Source organism: Cervus elaphus, chromosome 5, assembly GCF_910594005.1.
Source record: "Cervus elaphus chromosome 5, mCerEla1.1, whole genome shotgun sequence".
In the NCBI taxonomy this organism is placed as follows: domain Eukaryota; kingdom Metazoa; phylum Chordata; class Mammalia; order Artiodactyla; family Cervidae; genus Cervus; species Cervus elaphus.
The window spans coordinates 108,504,968-108,530,239 of NC_057819.1; the positions used below are offsets into that span (position 1 = coordinate 108,504,968).

Consider the following 25,272-nt stretch of genomic DNA (forward strand, 5'->3'; position numbering starts at 1 on the left):
GACTGAGAGCGCGCCCTCCGGACACCAGGGAACCTGGCTACTTCAACAGGCAGCGGAACTTAAAGCCTGAACCCCATTCCCCGCCCCGACCCCCGCTCCTCCGCGCCCCCCCGCCACTCCTTCCCCCCTCCCGCTCCCCCCGCTCCTTCTCCCCGCCCCCGCTGGCGGTGACAGCGAGGCGCCATCCTGGGCGCCAGAGGGCGCTCCCTCACACGCTCAGACCCCTCTGGCCCAGCCCGTCTCAGTGGCCGCGGAAGGTGACGTGGACACGGAAGTGGTCGTCGTCGCGGTGGCACCGGTGGGAGCAGGGCGCGGGGCTTAGAGTGCGGCCAGCGGGCGGACGGGCGGCGGCGGTCTCGCACCTGCAGTGGCGGAGGACGCAGGTGTTGTCGGTTGGGTGCGAGTCCGGTGAGCTGACGAGCGGCTTCTCAGCGCTTCCCCTGCCCTTCGGTGCCCCGCAGCTGGGTCCCGTTCAGCCGGCGTCACCATGACCAAGGCCGGTAGCAAGGGCGGGAACCTCCGCGACAAGCTGGACGGCAACGAGCTGGACCTGAGCCTCAGCGACCTGAATGAGGTCCCGGTCAAGGAGCTGGTCAGTACAGTCCCGCAAGGCCCAGGCGCCCACCCGCTACTGGCACTGGCCCCTGCTGCGTAGGTCGCCTCCTTTCCCATGCCTCAGTTTCCATGGCTTAAAACAGGTGGGGGAGTGGGACTGAGTCCCCGGGGAGGCCGCGTCCGGCTCCAGTTTTCTTCCTGGGATGTACACGTGTCACTTGGGCGCGATTCCAGAAGATGGGAAAGAGCTGCTTGTCTGGCTATGGAGTTTTTAAGAGTGAGGAGTGAATCTCCTCCCCCCCACACCCACCCCCACCCCCACCCCCATTTCTGAGGCTTTCACAGCGTTCAGCTCCGTGCCCGACCCAAAGTGGGAGCCGTTGGAGCGTTTGCTGGATGTATTCGGGGAATGAATGAACAAATGAATGAATGACTCGGTCCGAGTAGGCCTCCGGGTACTCCTGGGTGTGGCCCAGAACCTGACTTTTCTAGGAAGTCAGCAATCCCAGCTGGCTGCCCCAGCCCTGAGGCGTCCTTCCTTGAAGAGAGTGAGATCTCACTGCTTGGTTGGCAAAGTTTTCCCAACTCTGAAACTGGCGGGAATATGCGCTTCTGTGGCCACCCACCCACTCCCACATCCCCAACTGGGAAACAAGCCTGAGGCTCCAGGGACATTACAAAACTAGTTTGTTGCCAAAGTGGAGTTGTATGGTATATCCCTGCTGTGCCCACCTGGTTCCCCACCCACATCCCCCATGGTAGCCTCACTTTGGATGACCTGCACTTTCCTCACTGCCTTTAATGAATTACATTTACCTTTGGCAGTTGGCCCAGTTTTCCGTCCACCTTGGCTGTGTAATATGGAGGTTAGAATGGAATTCCTAGTTCATATATCAGCTTCATTGCTTAATAGCTGAGTGCCCTTGGCAAGCTAGTTAACCTTTAAGCCTAGATTTCCTCATTTATAAAATGGTGATAATTGTTCCTATCTCATAGGATTGTTGGTAGAATTAATTAAATTGTAATGTAAAATACTTGGGAGGGAGCAAATACTGATGCATGTACCTATTACTGAGGTGTTCTTCCCACTGTAATGTCTCAAACGTTTTAGGTGATCAAACCTCGTTCTTGGTACTTTCTGACATTCGGAAAGTGCATGTTGGCCCCTTGTCCTTAACTGAATATTTGCCTTCTTCCCCATGTTTCAGCCTGGCCTTAGGACTGATGTCCCAAATCATCTATCCCAGGCATCTGGTTAGTGCAGCACCACCCCTGGGAGAAAGAAGGATCAGTTTTGCTGAGTCTTTCCAGCCTGAACCCCATGGGAAAATAGCTGGGCTAGGAGAGCCTTGTTTTCACTCTGCATTCACTCATTCATTTAGTCACAAGGGTATCTTGAGTGCCTGGAAGGTTCTGAACTGGAGAATATGGAAATCAAAAAGCTATATTAGACACAGTCTCTTTCCTGAAACCTAGTAAGGACGGTGCTAGAGAGAATATTAAAAGTGCTATGGAGAATTTCTAAGAACCTGTTTTTTTTCTTGGATGTTTCACAGCCACATCTTTACTCTTTGCATTCTTCTCTAGGTCATGGTTGACTGGCTTGGGTTTCCTTTTCTGTCTCCAGGAACATTATACTTGAGTATTTTTTTTTTCTACAAGGCCTTTTCTAATTGTGGGAACTTTCTCTGGAAAATGCTTCATTAGCAGATGTCACTGAATTGTTCCATGTGTTGATCTGACATTTTGTTCTCATTCCCTTCCTAGGCTGCCCTCCCAAAGGCCACCATACTGGATCTGTCCTGCAATAAACTGACGACTCTACCGGTAAGGCTGGCAAGCAAGCATAATTTCTTTGAGAGTCCTGATGTTTCTCCTTCCTGTCTTGGGGGGGTCATGTCATAAAACATAATTTCAGGATAGGCATGCAGGCAAGCTACTACTAAGTTGGAGTGTGTTGCAGGTAGAGTGGGGTGGTTTGTCTCAGTGGGAAGGGAAGCAAAGTAGAGACCTCATTCTTTAGAAATAGTGGGAAAGCCAGGCTACTGAAAACTAAAGTCAACAGGATATTGGCTGAATTGTTTACTGGGTTCATCTTTTTTCAGCCTTATTTTATTCCTTCAAAAAATAGTTTACTTCCTTGTTGCAGTAGAGGAGGCTACAGGCTCTTTTGTAAGTTTCTTTGCATTCCAGAGAGAAAGCTTTTCGTAATGGTCTCCTTGTACATGTTTTGATGGGGAACAGGAGAAAGTGTGTTTTTGTAGAACTGTCATATCATTATCCTCCCAATACTTGAAATACAGTTTTGTTTAGCACATCCAACCTAATACTTTTGACTCTCCTTGTACAACTTCTCCCAGTTCTCCTTTTGTTCCACTTGTGAATCATTCAGCCCTGCTCAGCCTCTCCTCGGTACTGGTTGGTCTCTCCTCCATGACAGTGCTCCTTCACTGTCAGGCCTAAGTTTGTTGTCATTGTTGCCTTTTCTGCCCATTATTCTGGCTTCGTCACTCCTTACCATACTCTTCTGGCTCTGGCTCAGGGATTAAGTCTCAGAAGTTGGCAGTTTCTTCCTTGAAGCATTAGTCCATTTCCATCTCAGTATTCTCCTGGGCCTCACTTATCATCTATAGCATCTTCCTGCAGCTCATCAAGATTAGTTTCTAACACTGGAAAAAAGCATCTGAGATTCCACTTCTTCCAGGATTATTTTATATCTAGTTAAAGAAGGGAAGCAATTCCTTGCAGCCTGCTGCAACTTTGTCAGATTGTCACTTGGTACCACCAAGTGCATTTTTCAGTGTGAATTTGTTCAGTTGTCATGCGTTCCCCTGAAGTGTAGATCCACTGGCATTTACAGGTTCCCAGAGAATACAAATGGCGCATCATTAACTGAGGTTGAACCATCACTTCAGATGGGTGCCGAGCAAAGGCTTAATGACAAGAGGGATGTTTTGAACTGTGCTAAGGAGCCAGGATATGAGTAGGATGAGCCCCAGCCTGTTTAGTCAGTCATTCAAAGAATACTCCTTGAGCATGTGTACTCAGTAATGTGCTAGGTGCTGCAGAGAACAATGAAGAATAACACTGGGTACACGAAGAACAGGGGCTTTCCTGGTAGCACAGTGGTTAAGAATCCAGCTGCCAACGCAGGAGATGCAGATTTGATCCCGGGGTAGGGAAGATCCCCTAGAGTAGGAAATGGCAACCCACTCCATTATTCTTGCCTGGAGAATTCAATGGACAGAGGTGCTTGGAGGACTACGGTCCATGGGGTTGCAAAGAGTCGGATGCAGCTGTATGCATGCACACAAGGAGCACTTGATCTTTTTAGAAAATTGGATGGTCACACCATGTTTGGGCAGCTTCTATGAAAGTTGAATATAATGTGCTGTTGACGACAGGTCATAGAACCGAGGGTGAAGGAACCCACACTTACTTAGTGGCTGCTTCCAGCTCAGCTTTTTTGCACCCGTCTCGCTGCTCACCACCAGCAGCGATGCTTGCTACCTCCATTTTCATTCAAGCTGGAACAGCTGGTACAAGATAAGAGTTGGGATTTGTGTATAGGTGCCTCTGACTTGGGGGCTTCCGGACTGTTAGGTCACAGTGTGTGAGTCCAAGGCCTAGGTGTTCTGTCTTTTTGTCCTAGTCGGATTTCTGTGGCCTCACACACCTGGTTAAGCTGGACCTGAGTAAGAACAAACTGCGGCAGCTTCCAGTGGACTTTGGCCGCCTGGTCAACCTCCAGCACCTGGACCTCCTCAACAACAGGCTGGTCACCCTGCCTGTCAGCTTTGCTCAACTCAAGGTAACAACAGTTCCTGACCCGGTGTTTCATAGCCAGGTGTGGCAGAGGGCTTGGGAACTGCGGGGGCGTGACTGTGAGAGAAGCCAACAGAACACCACGTTGTTGTCACAGCCTCAGGTGGCTCTCCCTATAACTGGAACACAGAGGGCTGCTCACTTTGTCCCACTTTGAGGGACTTTTCATGTGTGCTTGGGCTCACCAGCCACTCTGCCCCATCTCTTTAGAGCCTGAAGTGGCTGGACCTGAAGGACAACCCCCTGGACCCTGTCCTGGCCAAGGTGGCAGGGGACTGCTTGGATGAAAAGCAGTGTAAGCAGTGTGCCAACAAGGTAAGCAGGAGCTCCCCAGTGGCTCCTTCACACGTTCCCCTGGGGTCTGCCTCTTGTTTTTCTCTGCCAGGGCACCTGGAGCTGTGTGTTTTTAAGACACAAACATCTCTAAAATATGTCTGCTCTGAGTCTGTCAGGCAAAGGCACCTTTGTTTCTCTCTTTACTCTGTAAGCCTAGGACAATGCTCTCTTCTGCTGTACTGCCGCTTCTGTTCTCAGAAAGCAGGACCTGGCATCATCCAACCCTGTACTGTTGACAGTTGTTCATATGGAGCAAAGAGGTTAGGGACTGTGGCCTTTCTGAGTAAAGTTATTGTAGGAATTTTGATAATAAAGATGTGGTTAATATTTGTAAGTTTATACCTGGAAACAGCCACATCCTGGGCAGACTTGGCATTTGATTTCAATTGAGTCATCTGACATAGGAGAAAGGAACTAATGGGCAGCTTGGAAGGCAGACATTTCCAATAACCCTGAAGGTACTTTACATTGCTTCTTAAGAACAGCACTGTACCCACCTCTCAACAATTCTAGCTGTAGTCATTTTTTCCCTGCAGCTTTAGAACAGGTTGCTGCTGCTTCAGTTGAGCACCAGATGACTTGGTTATATGTTTAGGGGGTATTGTGAACAAAAAGGGATTTAACTTTAAATGCTAGATTAATGTAAGTAAAATGTGTGTATGATGGGTTCTCTGTATGAATCTCAGGAGTAATGGCCTTTCTTTTCTTAGCATTAGCTCAGGACTTCTTAGATACTCTGTATCACCCATTGTTGTAAGAAACCAAATGCAACATCAGTGCATCCAAGAAGCCAAGGCAACAGTTTGCCCTCAGTGGGGAACAGTACAAGTGATTAGTGAAGTCCTGTTCTGAAAACTCTGCTTTAAGGGTGATGTCTGTTCTGAAGACTAACAATAGCCATCATTGACTATTCCTTTGTCTTATGTGCTTTGCATGTTTCATTTTGTAATCCTCATAACCCTGGGAAGTAGGTATTCCTTTTCTGTCTGTGACATGAGAAACTCTGAATGTGCAACATCTTTGATTTATCCATTTATTCATTCAACTAATAATACATTAAACCAAAGAAGATGCTGATAGTCTAGTTTTTTACTGACAGAAATAAGTGTAAACGTCTTTAGTATTCACAGATATTCACCAGACAGCTTCTGGGATCATGGTGCATTGTGGATGTGGTGAGAAGCTATGTTCCTGGCCCCACTGCTCAGAGCTGTCTCCTGTCCACACCTTTAGGCACGTATAGGAGTAGTGTGGGCCAATCAGAAGGTTACTTGTCTCCAGGAGTTAGTTTATGTCTTGCCAGCTCTGACCCTGTGGCTACATAGTAACTGATCTATTTGGTTCATAGTAAAGCACCTTTTAAACATAATTTGTTAGTTCAGTAGAAATCATTAACTGCTTACTACCTGCTGTGGACTAGGATAGGTAGACAAAATCTACCCTCCAGAGGCGCCTCTCCCATTTCTGAACAGCCTGTGTGGTCAGATAACTAACTCCTCATGTATTGTAGCCAAGCTAAAAGTGGCAGCTCTAAAACATTCCAGTTCCTTACTTATCCAGCTTCTACTCAACTAAAACCAACTGCATGGTTGTGCTTATTATAAGATTCAGAGCTCAGAGTGAGACAGGGGCTTGGGCCACATCTCTCCCCATCATGCTTGACCTTCCTCCAGATCCTATAGCCCCGTGCTGAGCAGCCATTTTTAAGTAAGCGTGACTCTTCTGGAGAGGCGTCAGACGGTGCACTTTGGTGCTGGTCGTGGGTTACTCAGGACAGGGTTCCTGTGGCTTTAAGCCAGGTTCCTGGAGGGAGCAGCTTTTGTAGGCCTGCCCGTGAGCCCCTCTTACGATTGACGTAGCCATGCCTGAAGTTTCCATGAAGAAAGATGTTTACATTTGAATACATATCTAGTATTCAGTAGTGAATAGTCTAATGCATTCGTGAAACAGACAGTTAAGACAATTTGCTGTCTTAATTTAGAATGCTTTAGGTTTTCTTCTCTTATTAATGAGTCAAGAAGATAAGGTAAAAAAGCAACAGTGTTTAATGAGCATATATAATGCCTTTCTTTTAGAACTCTCCTGCCTCTGTGCACTGGAGGTAAGAGGGACAAGCCCTGGCCTAGGCCTAGGAACTCAGGAGACCTGCACTCTCTGCTGTGCTACTTTCTAGCCACATGACATCAGAGCCTGGGTTTTCTTCCTTACTTTTACAATAGGCATCCAGTCAGTTGTTCATCATACCTGTGCCTGTAATTAGCTAAGCTCTGTGCTTACTGCTTAGCTAAGGACAATAGTCCATACCCTTAGGGAGTTTACAGTCTAGGACTGAGATGGATAAGAAAACTCCCCGTTAAGTGGGAGGAGGGGAACTTGAGGCAGCCACAGCGGGGCGCGGACAGGAAGGTGTCTTAGTGGAAGTGCTGGCCCTGCACAACACAAAAGTTGCTGGGAGAATTGTAAGAAGTGACTGTAAACAGCAGAACTTTTTACAGATGCCAGTTCGTATTGTATTTCACAAACTTTTTTTCCTGAGCTTTAGTGAACTGTGCTCATACATTTCTTCTCTGACTAAGGTTGGTGCAGTGAGGACACAAGGATTAACACAAGGACATTAGGATTAACTCCATTAGCTCTGCACTGCTTGCAGGGCGCTGGTAATCTGGACTCCTGAAAAGAGCAAAATCTCTTTTGAGATTCCCCGAGTGAAGACAATTACACAGAGTAGTTCAGTGCCCTCCTCTCCCTTTGCAGGTGTTACAGCACATGAAGGCCGTGCAGGCGGATCAGGAGCGAGAGAGGCAGCGGCGACTGGAAATAGACCGAGGTAGGTCGCCACCCCTTCTCTAGTTATCTTCCCGGTCCTTATCCCAGCCAGCTGGTTCTCGTGCTTAAGGAGTTAGGATCCAGGAGAGGAGCCCTGCAGGGCAGTAGGGAGTAGTGTGGTGGTAGATGGCAGCATCTCTCCAGTCCCAGCTTCTCCACTGAGACCCACAGTCATATTCAACTGCTTGTCTTTCTGTCTGCTTAGACCATTAGTAAGTTACCTCAAATTAAGCACGGCTAAACCAGATCCCCTTTAGTACCTCATGCTGTTGCCCCATAAAGGGAAATCACCATCCTTATTCAAGCCTGAAATTGGGAAATGTCTGTGATTGCTTTCTCCTGTTACTCCCATGCCCAGGCTGTCAGCTGTGGAACCTTCAGTGCTAGTCAAGCCTCCTTCCGGCGGACTGCCACAGTACCTCCGAGCACCCTGCCCCGGCTCATACGGCAGCCAGGGAGATCTTTTTAAAACATAAGTCAATTCTGCTGCTATTTGGCTAAACCCTCTCATGGCTTCCACTTGAACTTAGAATGAAATTCAAACTCAGTAACATGGCTGACAGGGCCCGACATGCGCCGGCCTACTTGCTTCTCTGTCCTCATCCACATGCCAGGGAGAGAGCACAGTTACCCTCAGCCACACAAGCCTCTGTTGTTGCAAAACACGCCAGGTACAGGATCATCTTAGGGGCTTTGCTTGGCTTCCTTTTCCCTCAGATCTTCATGTGGCTGTCTGTTGGCTTCATATGGTCCCTATCTCTGCTCAGATGTTGCCTTAGGTTAACCATAACCCTTTCAGAGCCACTCAAACTAGAATTGCCAGCCCACCTGCCACTATCACATCCTTGATTATTTCCTTTATGGCACACATCACTATCTTTTTTTACCGTTTGTTCACTTGTTTATTGTTTGTCTCCTTCTGTAGAAAGCAGAGGACTTAGGCACTAGAGCCTGACTTTTCTTCACTGCTGTATCCAAGCACTTAGAACAAGGCCCGGCACATAGCAGATGCTCTGTTGATGGCTGACTTCTGAGCCCCCTTACTGGAGGACTCCTGTGGTTAGAGGGACACGTGTAGTGCTGATGACAGGCGGGCCGTGAGCTCAGAACCCCCAAGTTGGGACGGTCCCATGCACATGCATGGCTGCGGTGCTGCCTTTACTGTGACTGCTGCTGCTCTTGCCTCTGAATGGCACACGTTCTCTTACGGCTGGGCAGAGTGTGTTCCTGGCATTCTTGGTGCCCGTCTGGAACTTGGAGTTTGTTTACACGTAGAAAAGCAGTGGGAAGCTACAGTGCTAACACTGCTACCATTCAGATACATGACAGTTCAATAGGCTTTTGAGCCCTAACAGAACATTTAACCACCACCTGTGGCATTCTGGCTTTGGAAAAATGTACTTCAGTCTTTCAGATAACTTATTTGGAAGTGCATTTTTAGAAACCAGTTATTTGTAAGGTGGGTGCCGTGTGTAAACATACTTGAGCTGTGGAATAAATCTGAGTGTTATATAGACTCCTAAGTTGAAGTCTAGAGTACCCTCTGACAAGCTATTTTACTTTTTCAGGAAAACATTTCCAACCTTTCTAACTCTGAACCTGAATGTTCACTTTTTCATCCTGCCCTCCCATGCCACATTCCTTTCCAAAGCTTGGAAAGATGAGAGTCCCATAGAATCAACACCTCCCTTCTTTTCTCTGCTCATAGTTGAGTTGTGCACAGCTGCGAATGGCTGTGTCTCACAGTTCTAAAGGAGCACCAGACTCATCACCCATACCTTTCTTATGCCCCTCTTGCTGTATCACCCTACTCTTTCTGCTGCTTGTGCCTAGGAGCCCCTTAATAAGAATCCACTGGGCAAACCCTGAGAGCAGCTTACTGTATTTTAGGGAGGGCTTACTCCCCAGAGAACAGAAAGACATGTGATCCACCACATTAGGGGAAGGGAGCCCGAATCCATATTAATTACTTGGGATAGCACACTGGAGGTTTGTGAGAGAAGCCACTTGGGGGTATACTTTCTTGTAGAGGCTGAGAAGAAGTGGGAGGCCAAGCAACGAGCTAAGGAGGCTCAAGAGCGGGAACTGCGGAAGCGGGAGAAGGCAGAAGAGAAGGAGCGCCGGAGAAAGGAGTATGACGCCCTCAAAGCAGCCAAGCGGGAGCAGGAGAAGAAACCTAAGAAGGAAACAAATCAGGCCCCAAGTAGGTTTTTCTGTCAGTTGCAGGGTTCCAGGAGGGGTGTGGTGAGAAAATGGCTTAGATTTCCAGGCCTAGCTGAGTGAATGAGCGAGGGAACAAGCTTACAGACCTTGTCAGGTACAATATACTCTAAAGTCTGGGGGTAACTTGGAGGATCCACTTATAGGGAATGGGAACCCTCCTACTGCCCTGACTGGTTTGTTTTCCCAGTGTCACGTGTTTGGATCAGATGTGGCTGAGAACATTTCCCGAGCAGGGAGTTGCACTTTTTGTAAAGGTTAGATTCTAAAATCACCCAGAACGTAAAGATTGCATATGGGCATATTACTCTCAGAAGACCCTTCCATCATCCAGCAAATGGACTGGGCTTCTGAGTGTGTTGTGCTGTCTCAGTGGTGCCAGCGTGGCCTGTTGATTTTCTTTCCAAGTCGGAGCAGATCACTCTTTAGTGAACACCAGAAGAATTATGTGGCCTGCATTCAGGAAGCCATGTCATGTAAAAAACACATTAGTGTTTTGCCTGAGTATGTCCTGTTGGATTTGTATAGCAATGTGGCTCCATGTATAAGTGAGGACTGTATATCTTCTGGGCCAAAAGGGGCCCCTGAGGGAAAGACACCTGAACAGGGAGGCTCTGTGGGGAGGGGAGGCCTGTGCCTGTCCCTGCTTGCCCCTCACTGGCCTTGAGCAGGTCACCCAAGCTCACCGCCGTTTTGTTCCTTCATGTTAATGAGGATCATACCTCCTTACAGGGTTGTGACAGGATTGAGAAAAACTTCTGACAGGATCATGTAGTTCTTGGCATATGGGTGTTCAGGCAGGTTTTTAAATTTGCCTAAAAATTTCAAAATCAATTTTCCTCCCCTAATTTTAAATATATTCATTGCAGAGAATTTCTGTATATATCAGAAAATGGCAATCACCTGTAATCCCATTTCCAGCATTAATCACTGTTGCCAATGTATGTAAGGCTTACAATGTGTGTAAGGCTTTCTATTTTATATATTAGAAGTATTTATAAACTTTGAACCTGTTTCCCCAAATGGGCAGCACTCTATCCATGCTTGACACCTCCTGATAAAGCCCTGCCCTTGGCCCTAGGGGCCTGGATCATTAGCATGTTACAGAGACCTTAGGACCCTGGGGACTGTATGCTACATGGAGACATCCAGAATGAATCCATTTTCAGTCTACTCCCTGAGATCCAAGGGAGAAGGTTCATGTTTCAATCTCTGCATAGCAAAGTTTTTAAAGAGCTCAAGTCTTCTTGCAAATGTGTTCTCCTAAGGGCCTGGGGAGTCTTCATCAGAGCAGAGGATGTGAGTGGGTGTGCATGGAGGAGACTAGCACTGACTATAGTGTCCTCTCCTTCAACTGCCTGAACTCGGTCTCCTGTGACTCTGTCCCTCCAGAATCTAAGTCCGGCTCTCGCCCCCGTAAGCCACCACCCCGGAAACACACTCGATCCTGGCCTGTGCTGAAGCTGCTGCTCCTGCTGCTGCTGTGTGTGGCTGGTGGGCTGGTTGCTTGTCGGGTGACCGAGCTGCAGCAGCAGCCCCTCTGCACCAGTGTGAACACCATCTACGACAATGCCGTCCGGGGCCTGCGCAGCCATGACATCCTCCAGTGGGTCCTGCAGACCGATTCTCAACAGTGAGCTTGTCCTCAACACCTGCTGCCTCCCAGCCTTGGAGCTTGGATTCCTATGGAATTGGGTTCTGCTGGACACAACCTCTTTTTAGTGTCAGACCTACCTGCCATCATCAAATGGCTGCCGTTTGGTACTTGAGACCTCCTCTTTGTAAGACTTCTTTGTTCCTCAGTCAGGGTTCCCTGGTGGAATAAGGAGAAATAGGAGGTGGGGACAGTTACCTGCATGCTTAAAAGAATAGGCTTGGGGTAGGGAGAGAGCCTTTTCTAGTTGTTATACAAAGCTGTGTAAAGGCAAGACTTGTTTCTACTAAAGGTCAGCTGTCACTACATTTATACTTTTGTATGTCACAGACCCTTTCTTTCATTCCTCCCTGGGGAGCCAGGGCAGATCAGGAGGCAGTGTGTTATTGGGGACTAGGGGAACATCATACTTGGCAAATCTCATCTAAATTGAGGGGGAGGGGCATACCTATTTTTTAAGGATCTCAGACATTCAGATATTTTAACAGCCATACAAAATCTTGGGCTGTGACAGGACTTCCAGATCATCCAGTCCAATGTAGACAGGGAGACTGAGGCTTTCCATGACTTGCCTATGGTCTTCCAGCTAGTTTGGGGCAGAACTGGATTCCTACCTGGTATCTTTGGATCCCAACTGGTATCTTTTTTTCCCATCATTTTACCTTCTTTATAATGTCCTGAGTAAACAAAACTTAGACCAGAATTGGGTGTCTCTTGGCTGGAGTAGAGAATCTCTCATGGGAAACAGATTTATGACCCATAAATAGAAATCTCATAGCCACGAGGGTCTTGGGCAGCTCCTGCAGAGTCCTGCCACAGCTTATGTGGCTTCTATAAAATGGGCACAGTCCAGGCTCCTGGCGTCAGTTTAAGAGCATTAATCCCTTGATTGCCAATAAACAAGAAGCTGGATCCTTGCAAAGCCACATTGTCTATGACAGCTCTGTTACATAATTGGTGTGACTGAATACCACATAGACAACCTGAAAACTAAGCTTCATAAGAGACTTGATGTTTAGAATCGATCCTAGACATCATGGAGCTTAAAAGTGGTAACAACTAGCATGAATAAGGACAGCACTGTCCACTCCCTTTATCTGCCAGGGTCAGCATTTTCTTGCTCTGTGGCCTCCTTTACCTCTTTTCACTGTATCAGAAATGGCCGTCATGGTGCTCATTCACAGAATACTCGTGATTGAAAGCCCCTTGCCTTTCCCCAGGGAGATTGAGAACCTGTCATGTTCAGAGACAGTGGGGTCCAGCTTGTCAGCACTAGTGGCCCATGGATAATGAAAGAAAAGACTTATTCTTTTCTCCCTCAGGGAGAACTGCTGCGTAGGCCCACACCTTATTCAGAATCACTACACATTCCTTTATTTTTCCTCTAAGCTCCAGAACCAATGGTACAAATGCTTTATTGAAATTAAAACCAGGACATAAAATGAGATTAAGAGAATACAGAAGTCAGCACAGAGACTGGATCCCCGTTCCTTGGCTGGTTGAGGGAGCTTCAGTGGGTGGGAGGAAGGCAAGAGCACATCCAGCCTCATCAGGTCACCAGCTGAGAGCAGTTCACTTGTGACCTGGAGATTTGATGCTGGGGTACTTTTGGATTTCTACAATTATTAAATACATGTCTGAGCGGTCTGTCTTTGTTCCTTTGTATTTTTGAGGGCTGGCGGGGGCAAGGGCAGGGGTGGTGCATACATGGTAGTCGACTTGCTAAGAGAGGAAGGCAAATGTTAGCATCTTGGCCTCCACCCCAGGTGGGCAGGTAGAGACACTATCACAAATAGCAACACCAAGGAAAGCCTGCTGTGGGCAGGACCCAGGCTTGTGCTGCAGGAGGTGCTCCTGATTCCTACACTGTAGTCATGCTTCGAGGTAGGAGCAGTGGTGGAAACCAGCTTTTCATCCTCATCCTGAGGGCTGGCTTCAGTCTGCACTGTCTAAGCAGAGATCTGGCTGCAAAGCTGTCATCTGAAGGTAGATACGCCTGGACAGCTCTGGTCCAACACGGCGCGAGGTGGCTGTCACGCCTTCCCCACGGCGCACCTGTAAGTCTGCGAGCAAGTTCTGGCGTTCTTCCTCAGAAAAACACTGCTTATAAGCCTGAAAGGAGTAAATGACCTGTTAATACCACACCATCCACAGCCATTCTTCATTTATGAACAGAGGATGGGAAGCTTGTGTTGGAGGATGAGAATCTGTCCTCCCTCCCTGATCAGTGTTGACTCTGATCTGAGACCTGCACTGTTGACTTACAAGGCATTCTTGGGCCCTCACCAGTGCTGTCCATGGAAACTGGGAGTCCACCAAGGCCACAGCACACTGGGCAGTGACCCCTGGAATAGCATACCTGGATCAGGAGCTGTGGGGAGGGATAGGCATCCACAATGGCACTGGCCATCTCCAGGCTGACCCGGTTCAGCTGCTGAATCTGTCTCCTCCAGACCAGTGCAAGCCCCCTGCCAGAGCGGTCCACCTTGGCCCCTCCAGCCCAGTCATTCTCCAGGCAGAAGGAGAAACTAGTTTGATCTCGGAGCTTCCTGCAAACAGCGCAGTTGAGAAGCTAAAAGTCGTGCATTTCTCTGCTGCACTTGAGCTTGGAAGAGGTGTGCACAATGTTCCACCCAAGCAATGCTAGTTGCTTAAAAACTAGATTCCCTTAAAAACAACATTTAACGCCTTTTCGTTAAAAGAGAAATTACCACAAAGTTAGCAGATTCTTGCTTACGTTGAGATTGGGCTCCATTTGGGGAAGCAGTGTGCACAGGAGTAGGCACAGGGGACTGGGTATCAGGCAATTTAGAGTCTAGATCTGGTTCTTCTAATTTGCTCGCAACTTTTGACAAGTTGGTCTCTTCAGGCCTCAGTTCCCTCAGGTATAAAATGAAGGACTCAATTGTCTCTCAGGTCTCATTAATTTTAAGTTCTGACTATGAACAGCCCTTGAGCTAAGTAGGCTAAAACATTGTTTTACAAAAGCTTGTTTCATTGTGACCTGATCTGCAATGAATCCTGGTACCTTGGCCCACTGATAACCCAGTACGAATCTGCAGAACATAAACTTACACATGAGCTCAAGTGTTAGTCACTCAGTTGTGTTCGACTCTTTTGCAACCCCATGAACTGTACCTCTGTCCATGGAATTCTCCAGGCAAGAATATTGGAGTGGATTGCCGTTCCCTTCTCCAGGGGATCTTCCTGACCCAGGCAGTGAACCCAGGTCTCCCACACTCCAGGCACATTCTTTACCATCTGAGCCACCAGGGGATCCCTACACATATAAGCTAAAGGAGAACATTTTAAAGGGACCGGACTTGAAGGCTCCTTCCAAGAATCCCCAGGGTCAAGTAGGTTGCTTCTGCCTCAAGCTTGAGCAACAAGAGACTAGCAGCAGAGTCAGGGGAAGGAGACATCTTCTTTGGGTACCAGAATCACTGTAAAGGACAAGGCCCAGCAACTGAGCCAGGACTTGACGGGGGCACTCACTTGAAGGGTGCTTCGGCCACGGCCTTCGTGAACGCGCATGCCAAGTCAGCCAGCTCTTTCCAGCTCTGCACAATTCGAGCCTGGGCTTCTGTGTGCAGCTGCAGATCTACCAGTGCCTAGAAACTCCAAAGCAGGATGGATGGGAAGAGTATGGAGAGACCAGTTTGAAATTATTCTCCTCTCACTGTTCACTGAAGCTACACCCCAGTCCCTTGGCTCCCTGTTTGGCCCTTCTTTCCTACCTAGTGCCAGGGCAGAAAGTAGTGTCCAGCACGCATTTTACTCTTTAGCAACTCAGGTTAGAGGAAAGTGGGTGCCCACGCTGATTCAGGCAACAGAAGTTCTTACCTCTTCCATATCTACCCTGGTCACCATGGCCACTGTGTTGGCCTCTGGTTGTTTCTGTTGCTTCTTCTTCTCCTTGGCCTGTCCTCTATTTGCCACTCTCTGTTTCCTTCTTAGAGGATTCGGAGCACTGGAGCAGGGGAGGAAATCAAAAGGGTAGCAGCTCCAGGCTGAGCTCAGGAGAGGTGTGAGAAGGCTGCACCAGAGAGTCACAAAGGGCTAACAGGGATGCTGTTTTGCAGAGGGACCCAGATCTGGGATGAATACATTCACCCCTGTTGGCCCAAGAGCTGCCCCTTTTAATACTAAGTCTTGAGGACAAATCCAAACCTGAAGCACTTCTCTGGATCCACAATCACGAGTGACAGATCTTTCCCAGCTGTCCTTGCTGTGATGTCAGTCACAAAGCTCCGAAGTGTTTCCTTCCCTTCCTCAGTGCTGCCCAGACGTCCCTGCGTAAAGGGGCAGAAACTGCATGAATGTCTGCTCCCTAGAGCCTGGCCTCAGCACCCACCCCTCTGGCTGTACCCACCTGCTTGAAGTGGTAGATCATAGACATAAACACCTCTGCCAGAAGCAGCACCAGAACCATGGGCTCTTCCACCCAGCCCTCCTTGCCATCCTGTTAAAGGGCACAGAACCCCGCAGAGGGAGGCAGGTCAGCAGGTGCTCAGCACCTGTGAGAGAAACCCAGGCCTTCTAGGTGAATGACTTCATCCCCATTGGCCTAGTCCATTCTGCAGTATCCTTTTTCTTCTGGAATGAAATCATGGTGGCAAGAAAGAGTAACCCATGATTCTGTCCCTCCCACTCCTCAATGGTTCAACCTTGGTGTACTGCACTTTAGAAGTAGTGAATATGAAAGGGGCATTAGTGAGTTGAAATGGGCTGAGAAGTAACTGCCAATATTCTGTGCATTTTGAGTTGGGGAATAGAGGGTAAGAAACTCTTCTGAAGAATCTGGAACAAATATGTAATTTGGGCTTTGAGGGTAAATGCGAAGTATGAGCTGAGTGGCTCTTGGAAAGGAATAGGTTTGGTATGACAAAGGTAAGAATCACCAAGGAAACTTTGGTCTGTGAGAGCACCTCTCTTTCACCACACTAAGGGATAATCAAACAAAGCCAAAGTCACATAACGGTCCACAATCCTACAGTACAGTATTAACCAATCTGAAATGGCAGCACTACCCCAGATGGAGAAACTAAGTAAAAGCTGTTATTATATGAGGTACGGTGCTGTCCTGTGTAGTCTGCTTGCACCCTGCCCACACCTTGAAAAACAGCCCTTTATTAAACCCTCCTCAAATTTATACTAAGCTGAGTGTGCCATCTGCTTTCCAGTTGGGGCCTTGACTGAGATATAGCCTTTAGAATAAAAGCATATTTATCCTGTAACTCTGAGGAGGAGGAGAGACAGCAATCAGAAAACCCCTACCTCAGAGGGCCCAGCCCTTCTCCTCCACGTGAGGCTGCAAGGCACAGCCTGCGCCTCAATCACACAGCAGCAACCCATGGACTGCAGGGCTCCAAGGAGCTGACCCCCACCTTCCATCTGCAAAAGCACTGTAACAGATGGGAAAGGGATGGTCAGCGGGGCCCAGAAAGCAGTTTACCCAGCAGCAGAGAAAGAAAGATGCCTGTAGGACCTGGATCCAGCAGCACAACGATGTGCTTTAAGCACTCCTCTGGCCTCTGAGCTTTTAGCCTGTTAGCCAGGGCTACCTTCTTCTTCCTTTCCTGTTGCCTCTGGGTGCTTTCCTTCTGGCTTGCTCGTCCCCACTGCTGGCATCCCTGTGTGCTTCTCTTCTGGAACTTCTGACTATACTTGCGTCTCTTCTGAGGCAGGGGCACCTCAGCATTTGTCTTGGTTATTGTCAAGCTGTTGCTCTGGACAGAGCAGGTAGTTTGGTAGGCTGGCAGCTGATGGCATGGATTGTCAACCACAGGGTCCTTGTTATTTGATGCATGCCTCTCTGAGGTACCACAGAGGGGAATATCACGGATCTTTGTAAACAGCTGTTTTTGCCAGTCATGTGATGCTCCTTCATTATTTTGATCCAAAACCCTTTCAAATGGGGAGCTGGATTTTTCAGGGCTCAGCTGTTTGTGAGTCAAAAACTTACAAATAAGCCTCTCAGCCAGGGGCATAAATTCCTCCTCATTCTCACTTCCACTGCTTAGCACCCTGACTGGCTCTGTTTGTATGACAGTTTCAGCTGCCTCTGGAATGGGTGGTGGTTCTTTCAATTTTGGTGATGGACAGGAAGCCTCAGAATCTGAGATGTCAACCACTACAATCTTCTCATCCTCCTGAGGCTGCCTCCTATTTATTGAAGACAGTTTCTTCCTCAGAAAGGCAAATGTTGGCAGCTCCTCAGAGTCACTCTCACTGGAATCCAGTGAGAGTGATGACTTCTTTACAGCCATCAGTATGTGCAATCAGATAATTCCCTGCAATGACAAGAGAGATGAGACACAAACTGTAGCACTGAATTCAGTTGTGTTCTATGGCCAAGCTTTATGGAAATAAATGATATACAGAGAAATGGAGAAACAGAGAAATAGGACATGGTCCAATATGATCAATCTGGAACTCAGAACAGCTATGTCTGTAGTCTAAAAAGAACCCTCCTCATATCCCTTCTAGGTCAAGGTGAGGATAAACAAAGTAGAGGTTACTATTAAAAAATGTTAATGAGGTGGGAACAAGACCCAATACCACCTCTTTACCGATCTCAGCATGTAAAATGGAGACATCAAGAGTCATTCTTTTTTAACTGAGATATCACTCACATATCATAAAATTCCGTCCTTTTAAAATGTACACAATTCAGCAGTTTTCTGTATATTTGCAAGGTTGTATCACCATCACTACTATCTAATTCCAGAACACTTTCATCATCTCAAAAAGAAATCCCACAGCCATTAGGCAGTCAGTCCATTTCCCCTTCCCTGGAGTCCCTGGCAATGATAAACCTAGTCCTGTCTCTACAAATCTACTACGTATTCTAGATAGTTCACAGAAATGGAGTCCTAAGTATGTGAACTCTGGTGATTGGCTTCTTAGCATGTTTTCAAGGTTCATTTATGTTGTAGCATGTGTCAGGACTTCATCGCTTTTTATAGCTGAGTAACATTTCACTCCATTGATGTGCCACATTGTCTATCCATTCATTTGGTGGACATTCTGTTTGATTCCATTTTTGACCATTACAAATGCTGCCATGAACATTCACCTCCTAGTTTTTGTGGGGATGCATTCAGTTCTCTTACAGAAATATCTAGGGTTGCAATTGATGGGTGGTGCGCAAGACAATCTGAACATACTAACACTGCAGGATGAGCCATGTAACCTCTTCCGGCCATGCTTTTTCAGTAAAACAGGGCTAGTCACATTACCTACTTTACAAGAATTACTTAAAAATAATTTTTTTTTCCTTTCCTTTATTTATTTTTTTTTCAGTGGGTTTTGTCATACATTGATATGAATCAGCCAAGAATTACTTAAAAATAAATTTTTTAAAGTAATTCATCTATTGAGCTTAGTTAGTACTGTATCTGGCACGCAGGAAGTGCTCTGTAAAGTAAGCTGAACTACTAGGGAGGAACCTCCCTATCCCCGCTCAGGTCTCGGTTAAAGTGTCAGTCACTCAGTCAGTCGTTTCTGACTCTTTGCGACCCCATGAACTGTAGCCTGCAAGGCTCCTCTGTCCGTGGAATTCTCCAGGCAAGTATACTAGAGTGGGTGCCATTCCCTTCTCCAGGGGATCTTCCGAACCCAGGGATCGAACTCGGTTCTCCTGCATTACAGGCAGTTTCTTTACCGTCTAAGGCATCAGCCTCGGTAACTCTGGCAAAATGCGGCAAAAAGCAGGCCCCTGCTGAGCTCGCTCCACGTCTCTCCCGCAGGCACAGGGCGGACAGCTCGTCCACACGCGGCGGCAAAGGCCGCGGCCACCAAGCCCCGGCCGACCCTGGCTCAGGAAGTAGGCCCTACATCTCCGGCCCACCAGCAGCCCAGCCCAGCAGCGCTCACCAGCAAATTGTCGCGCCACTCCTTCGTGCCACGCAGGACCCGGAAATAGATCTCCCGGCAGCGGAAGCACAATTCTAACACCGGAAGCGGGAGCACGTAAAACATGGCGTTGGCGGTGCTGGCCTGGAGGACCCGGAGTGCTGGTAATCGGACGCCGTGGTCTTTGTGGCGCCAGGGGTAGAAGCGCAGTGGAGACCTTGCAGGGAGCCTGAGGATGGAGGCGGTACCCCGTGGAGGAACCTGGGGGAAGGAGGAGACTGGGGGAAATGTGTGTGGCGGAGGCGGGGGGGGGGGGCAGTCATTGGTCACGTGACATCTGGGGCGTGGAGCACGTGACCTTACCTAGACTGGCTTGTTCATAGTTTCCCTTGCTGTTTGCCGCCTCCACTGTCTGGGTTTCTTTGGATTCCTTCATCTACAAAAATAGGTTGCTATCGTTGGCACATTGGCGCTCAAAAAGTTAATCCGTTCGTTCAGTAGGTTGAGGTCTGCCTTTGTGTTAGACACTGGTAGGTGTTGAGGAGCTCAGCAGAGAAGATGAAGGCAGTCTCTAGCCCCAGGAGAGTTACTTGTAATAGATAAATCAGTAAATAATCACATAAATAAAATTGTGCGTCATTACAGGTGCTGTGACTGAGAGGGAAAAATGTGTCTGTGTCTTTTCTTTTAGGTTGGGTAGTCTGGGAAGCCCTCTGAGGAGGTAACATATAAGTTAAGACCTTAAGGATGGTAGGAGGCCTGGTTTTGTAAGAGAGTGAGGGGCAAGAGAATGATTTGATCCAATTATCCATTTTGAGAAGGAAGCTCTTGCTCCTGTATGAGTTTAAAAGGAGTAGGAATAGAAATGAGGAAACCAGATGGGAAGTAGTAACAGTAGACCTGATGAAATATGGTTTAGTCAGGATGTTGGTGTCAGTGAACTTGGAGGGAAATGGGTGGATTTGAGATCTGTTTTGGAGATAGAATCCAGAGCTTGCTGGTGGACTCCCTCCATACATGAGGTTAGCAAAGGGAAGGAATCTATAATGAATCTATAATTGACTTCTGCCTGACCAGCTGTGTAGGTGATAGCATCATTTTCTTTGAGGAGGATGAGGTATAGGGTGAAGGGGAAAGATTTGTGAATGAGATAAGGTAGGTAAAGCCAAAGTCCAGTTTCTTCACTTTAGTGAGTGAACAAATGTATAGGTGTTTAAAGGTATGTAGATCCTGATGCTGGGCATTTAATATGTTGTCTCTCTAAATCCTTATCTCTGGTCCTTTGCCCCAGCTAGTCTCTGTTCTAACTAAAACTTCAGAAACCTAGGTTTTAGGAGCTATGAACTGACAGGCTCCAGGGTCGCACAGGGTTCTCTAAAGACTCTGGCATGACCCTGATTAACACAGCTGTATCTGGAGACCTGAATGCAAGGATTACCAATCCTGGGCTTGTCGTATAGCACAGGGCTTCCATCCTGGTCAGCATGAATTTTAGTTCACTTTCCTTTTTAAAATAAATACCACTGAGCACTTCGGAATGAGGATGGAGAGGTCAGATTAACAAGGGCATGGTTATCGATCAGTCTTCCCTATGCTTAATGGACTTGCCAAACAAAGGGACCAGCCTTCTGAACTGCACAGGAGCCTGTGGGAGCCACCCTCAGAGAGGCTGCCCTTTTTGTTTACAAGTATATGGTGTGCTATGGATGGGTGGATGGCTAAGAAAGTGGTGGGTGAGATCAAAGCAGGAGCCTCTCTCTGGGTGTTCTGTTGTTGGCCTCTGTGGTCTGGCCCCTGCACAGCGCATGGAGTCTTGAGGGTATAATGGTGAGTGAGGCTGAAACAGGCAGCTCTGTGGTGTCCTCTTGCTGGCTTCTGTTTCTGTGGTTTTGTTTCTCCTCAGTAGGACTGGATGTGTCAGGGCACATGGTATTTTTTTTTTTCCATTAATATTTTACTCCCTCCCCCAAACCCTAGGCCACACACACAACTCATGTAGTGCTTACACTGTGGACAATACAAGGACTTAAGACATTCCCTGAAAACCCACACAGTCAAGTGGCATTTCTGCTCACATATCTTCACTTCCCCTGAAAATGCCCCCTGCCACCTCTCAGTTTAACAAATGGCCCACTGAGGCAAAGAATGAGAGTCTCCTGGGAAGCCTCTCTGTTTGAACAACATTTCTGTTCTCTGTGTAGTTACAGCTCTGCTGAGTCCTCCTCAGGCTGCAGCTCTTGCTGTCAGATACGCATCCAAGAAGACAGGTGGCAGCTCCAAGAACCTTGGTGGAAAGTCTCCAGGCAAACGCTTTGGCATCAAGAAAATGGAGGGTAAGGGTGTGGCCTGCCTTCCACTTCCCACTTAGCAACCTGCCTTGCTGCCCTGGTGTTCCTCTGAAAAGAGCAGGCAAACCACACAAATGCCTGGCCCTGTTCTCTCCATGTTGCTTACCAGAACATTTAGTTCCAAATTAAAGAAGCAGATAAGACCTGAGGCAAGGTGGAGGGGCAGAGGAAGAGCAAATAGGTGGGAACCTTGGCCATGTGACTGGAAGTGGCGGTTCCCAGGGAGGGGTTGCGGGCTGCTTGTGTCAGACTCTCCAGGAGTTGGTCCTTTCCAGGGCCGGGTCTGCAGGTTGGTATGCAGCATTTGGGCCAGGAAAAGCGGGGGCTACTGTGTTTTCTTAGCAGTTTGCTGTCTGCCTCATTGTCGGCACCCAAAGGCAGCGCACTTGTGGACTTCTCTTCTAGGTCACTATGTTCATGCTGGCAACATCCTCGCGACTCAGCGCCACTTCCGCTGGCACCCAGGTGCCCATGTAAGTAGCTTTGTGCTTCCCTCCCAGCCCCACTTTTCCTTCACCGCTCCATGCTCCTGAGCACAATAACTGTAACAGTTGCAACTGTTGGGTGCATACCAAATGCCAAGCATCATGCTGATTCCTGGGCCTGCATTCTCTTATTTCATCTTCAGTCCCATCCCGAGGGTAGGTAGGTATCATCTGTATTTTATAGGTGGGATGCCAAAAACTTAGAAAGGTGGGTAGTGGGGTAGTGACAGAACTGGGGTTTGAACCAGGTCTCCTGAGTCCCAGGTCACTTTTTTGTCTTGGTAATAGTATCAGCCTCATTCTCTTAGGTCTCTTTTCTAACCTCCATTTCTTGGAAGAGGAGATTTCTAGTGATTTAAGATATTTTTTTAATCTTGAGAAACTAATTTCAGTTGATTCATTTTTTCTTATTTTTAAGAATTCCTCCTTTGCATAAAGTTGTTATTAGGAGCCTGAAAGATAACTTGAATTTAATAAAATAGGATTCAGTATATGGGCCAGAAATTAGGTCCATACCAGGCAGGAATTTCAGCATCAGCAAGTTAGTATCACTTGCTAAGGTAGGAAAGTTCTTTAACACAGACCTATACTCTAGTCTTTACATTGTTTAAAAAGTTAGTTTAGTTTCCTCCGTAATCAATTTTTTCCTCCCTTCTTACCTCTTTTTTGACAATTTTAGTAGGCACAGAAAGACTGATAGTAACCCATAATTATTTCAAAAATGCTAATTTGTAAGTGAATTGACTGTATGTGTAGTAACTTTTTTTTTTTAGGAACTCGAGACATTCAGTATGTGACTGTGTTCATTTTTAGTTCTACTAAAATAATGACAACAATGATAAAAACTAATATGTTTTGACCTGGGTAGTATTTTAAGCTCTTTCTGATTATTAACTCAATTTAATTCTCAAGATGACTCTATGAAGTAGTTAATATTTATCTGTATTTTGCAGTTGAAAAAAGTGAGACACAGTGAAGTAAATTAACTTGCTCAGATCACACAGTAGTAAGTAGTAGTGCTGGGATTTGAATCAGAGTCAGTTCTTTTAATTTGAGAGATACTGAATAATGCAGGACTGCCTGGATAAAACTTGCCACACATCTAATCTCAAGTTCAATAAAAGAAAAAAGCTAAGATATGTATAGTTAATAATATATGTATATTTAATAAACAGTTTGTTTTAATCTCTTTGCTCATATTTCTCACCTGAAAATCAGGTTTAGACATAGTACCTACTTCACAAGGTGAGAATTGAGTTAATATGTATAATATTGCTTGGAATAGTGCTTACACACAGTAAGTATGACACAGTATTAGCTTATATCATTACTTTTGTTTAATTAGCATATGCATTATCTATATAGCTTTGAGCCTAAACTTCACCATATAAATGAAAATGTTGCATCAAACCAGTGTTATGTTACGCCTCCCAGAAGCAGGCTCCCAGGAGCAGTGATCAGACCTTTTCCTGGGCCTGGTTTGGGCATCTGTCCAGTGTGGCTTCTGGCCACCTGTACAGATAGAGATCCAGGCATTAGCCCTCAGGGACTGAATAACCACTAGGATTGGCTGTTGGAGTTTTCTTTTCCCACCTTTATCATGGAATCATTACCAAGCCCAGAGGGAAAAGGAGCCTTAGATGGAGCTTTCTGAACCCTCCCTTTTGGCCCCAGGGCCTGAATCTTTGTGAAGAGTCTATCCTGGAGCCCTGGGATGGGCCCCCCTGGCTGTCCAGCTGACTACTCCGTGTGTTGCAGGTGGGACTGGGAAAGAAGAAATGTCTGTATGCGCTGGAGGAGGGGGTAGTCCGCTACACTAAGGAAGTCTACGTGCCGAATCCCAGCAACTCGGAGGCTGTGGATCTGGTCACCAGGCTGCCCGAAGGGGCTGTGCTCTACAAGACTTTTGTCCACGTGGTTCCTGCCAAGCCTGAGGGCACCTTCAAACTGGTAGCTATGCTTTGACCTCCTGGTTGAGGCCTTTGGAGCCCAGGTGACAGGAGAGGATGGTACCAGACGTCATCAAGAGTTGGAGCGATGACAAGGCCTCCCAATAAAGAAGTCTGCTTGGTGGTGACTGCAAGAGACTCTGAAGTGATTGGTGGAAGCCCTTTGGCAGACCTGATCTGGGGCCAACAATAAAGTTAGCTAGAGTCAAGTTTCTGCTATTTGGGAACAAACCTGGATGGAGCAGCATACTGATCTGTTTATTCATGTTCTCAGGTGTACACAGGGGAATAAGAGGGGACTCCAGAGGAAGGACTTTCCTCCTTCCACAAGGAAGAGGAGAGCTTGTACTTGAGGGTGTCATAGCTCCTTCCCCTCCTGGATCCCGCAGAAGTCAGGCTGGGAAAGAGGGGGGAGGGGGGCCAAGGGGCCAATAGAGAAAGCCAGTGTGGTCGTATTCTTTCCTGGAGCCACATTCAGAGGGAACTGTGGCAACAGCCCCAGAAATGGCCACGTGGCAGACCCCTTCCTACCTGTGTCGGTCCAGGGCAGAGAGGCCCCATCTGGCCTGGAATACTAGGGTCCTTCCAGGGATGAGGCAGATACATCACTGGATACAATTCCAGGGATGAGACAGATTGGGTGACAAATGAGCTGCTTTTTCTCAACCAGTGACACACCACGCTGGCATTGTTTCTGATTCTTGGTTTATCGCACATCGTAAACTACAGCCTAGAATCTGGCTTCAGGAATACTCACTGGTCCTAGAGTAGGCTGAGAGCAGGCCTTCATTGTCAACCCAAGACCTTTAAAATCGTGGCTTGAGTGGAAGGGTGAGGAAAGAAGTCTCAGTGGGGATGGACAGTCATCCTGGGTGTTAGAGGCAGGCGATGTTGGCTGCAGTCCCAGAGAGAACTTGCACAGTTAGTGGCTTCCTCCCAAGGACTATTCTCTGCCCTGAAAGCAGGAGCTTCAGGGGTTGAGGGCAGAGAAGTCTTAATTCTGGAGGTCTGCTTTGGATTTGTCACCTTGATTCTTTGGGCATGACCTCAGATTTCCTACCTCCTGCAAAAGTGACCCAGGGTATGTTGAGGTCTTGTACTAAGGCCCAGCTGGAGGAGATTGCTGGGAGCATCTCCATAGGCTCGGTGCTGTCCCTGCCAGTACCTTGGAGAAGCAGGAAGGGGCAAGATGGAAGAACTGCTCCCTCTCCTATAGT

At 47.5% G+C, this 25,272-nt stretch overlaps 3 protein-coding genes across 4 annotated transcripts; 2 read left to right on the forward strand and 1 right to left on the reverse strand.

Annotated features, from left to right (window-relative positions):
* The first annotated feature begins 256 nt into the window (after positions 1–256).
* On the forward strand, positions 257–13,063 carry LRRC59 (leucine rich repeat containing 59). Its single transcript, XM_043904197.1, has 7 exons — positions 257–592; positions 2,323–2,382; positions 4,208–4,366; positions 4,591–4,695; positions 7,471–7,543; positions 9,572–9,745; positions 11,155–13,063. Exons 1-7 carry the CDS (start codon positions 488–490, stop codon positions 11,397–11,399), a joined length of 921 nt encoding a protein of 306 aa, XP_043760132.1. The 5' UTR covers positions 257–487; the 3' UTR covers positions 11,400–13,063.
* EME1 (essential meiotic structure-specific endonuclease 1) lies at positions 11,856–19,418 on the reverse strand. 2 transcript variants are annotated; one of them, XM_043904196.1, is made up of 9 exons: positions 19,295–19,418; positions 16,905–17,709; positions 16,694–16,821; positions 15,789–15,878; positions 15,587–15,708; positions 15,260–15,386; positions 14,912–15,027; positions 13,776–13,965; positions 11,856–13,528 (listed from the first exon to the last, which is right to left on the reverse strand). In XM_043904196.1, the coding sequence occupies exons 2-9, from the start codon at positions 17,683–17,685 to the stop codon at positions 13,352–13,354; spliced, it is 1,731 nt and encodes a 576-aa protein (XP_043760131.1). In that variant the 5' UTR covers positions 17,686–17,709; positions 19,295–19,418; the 3' UTR covers positions 11,856–13,351. The 2 variants fall into 2 exon arrangements, with proteins under 2 accessions (XP_043760131.1, XP_043760130.1); XM_043904195.1 differs by lacking the exon at positions 19,295–19,418 and adding an exon at positions 19,083–19,280.
* Positions 19,315–24,290, forward strand: MRPL27 (mitochondrial ribosomal protein L27). The gene is made up of 4 exons (XM_043904199.1): positions 19,315–19,437; positions 21,475–21,606; positions 22,027–22,094; positions 23,865–24,290. The coding sequence occupies exons 1-4, from the start codon at positions 19,398–19,400 to the stop codon at positions 24,069–24,071; spliced, it is 447 nt and encodes a 148-aa protein (XP_043760134.1). The 5' UTR covers positions 19,315–19,397; the 3' UTR covers positions 24,072–24,290.
* Positions 24,291–25,272: the final 982 nt, after the last annotated feature.

What these genes read in the sequence shown, in the direction of transcription:
- MRPL27 (XM_043904199.1), top strand. Translation starts at nt 19,398, where the DNA reads ATGGCGTTGGCGGTGCTGGCCTGGAGGACCCGGAGTGCTG. An exon ending in TGGCATCAAGAAAATGGAGG is followed by an intron (nt 21,607 to 22,026) that starts GTAAGGGTGTGG and finishes CTTCTCTTCTAG; the next exon opens with GTCACTATGTTCATGCTGGC. An exon ending in GCTGGCACCCAGGTGCCCAT is followed by an intron (nt 22,095 to 23,864) that starts GTAAGTAGCTTT and finishes CGTGTGTTGCAG; the next exon opens with GTGGGACTGGGAAAGAAGAA.
- EME1 (XM_043904196.1), bottom strand. Translation starts at nt 17,685, where the DNA reads ATGGCTGTAAAGAAGTCATCACTCTCACTGGATTCCAGTGAGAGTGAC. An exon ending in CCAGGGTAGATATGGAAGAG is followed by an intron (nt 15,028 to 15,259) that starts GTAAGAACTTCT and finishes TGGAGTTTCTAG; the next exon opens with GCACTGGTAGATCTGCAGCT. An exon ending in CCCCACAGCTCCTGATCCAG is followed by an intron (nt 13,529 to 13,775) that starts GTATGCTATTCC and finishes TACTCCTTTCAG; the next exon opens with GCTTATAAGCAGTGTTTTTC.
- LRRC59 (XM_043904197.1), top strand. Translation starts at nt 488, where the DNA reads ATGACCAAGGCCGGTAGCAAGGGCGGGAACCTCCGCGACAAGCTGGAC. An exon ending in ATAAACTGACGACTCTACCG is followed by an intron (nt 2,383 to 4,207) that starts GTAAGGCTGGCA and finishes TTTTTGTCCTAG; the next exon opens with TCGGATTTCTGTGGCCTCAC. An exon ending in GGAAACAAATCAGGCCCCAA is followed by an intron (nt 9,746 to 11,154) that starts GTAGGTTTTTCT and finishes CTGTCCCTCCAG; the next exon opens with AATCTAAGTCCGGCTCTCGC.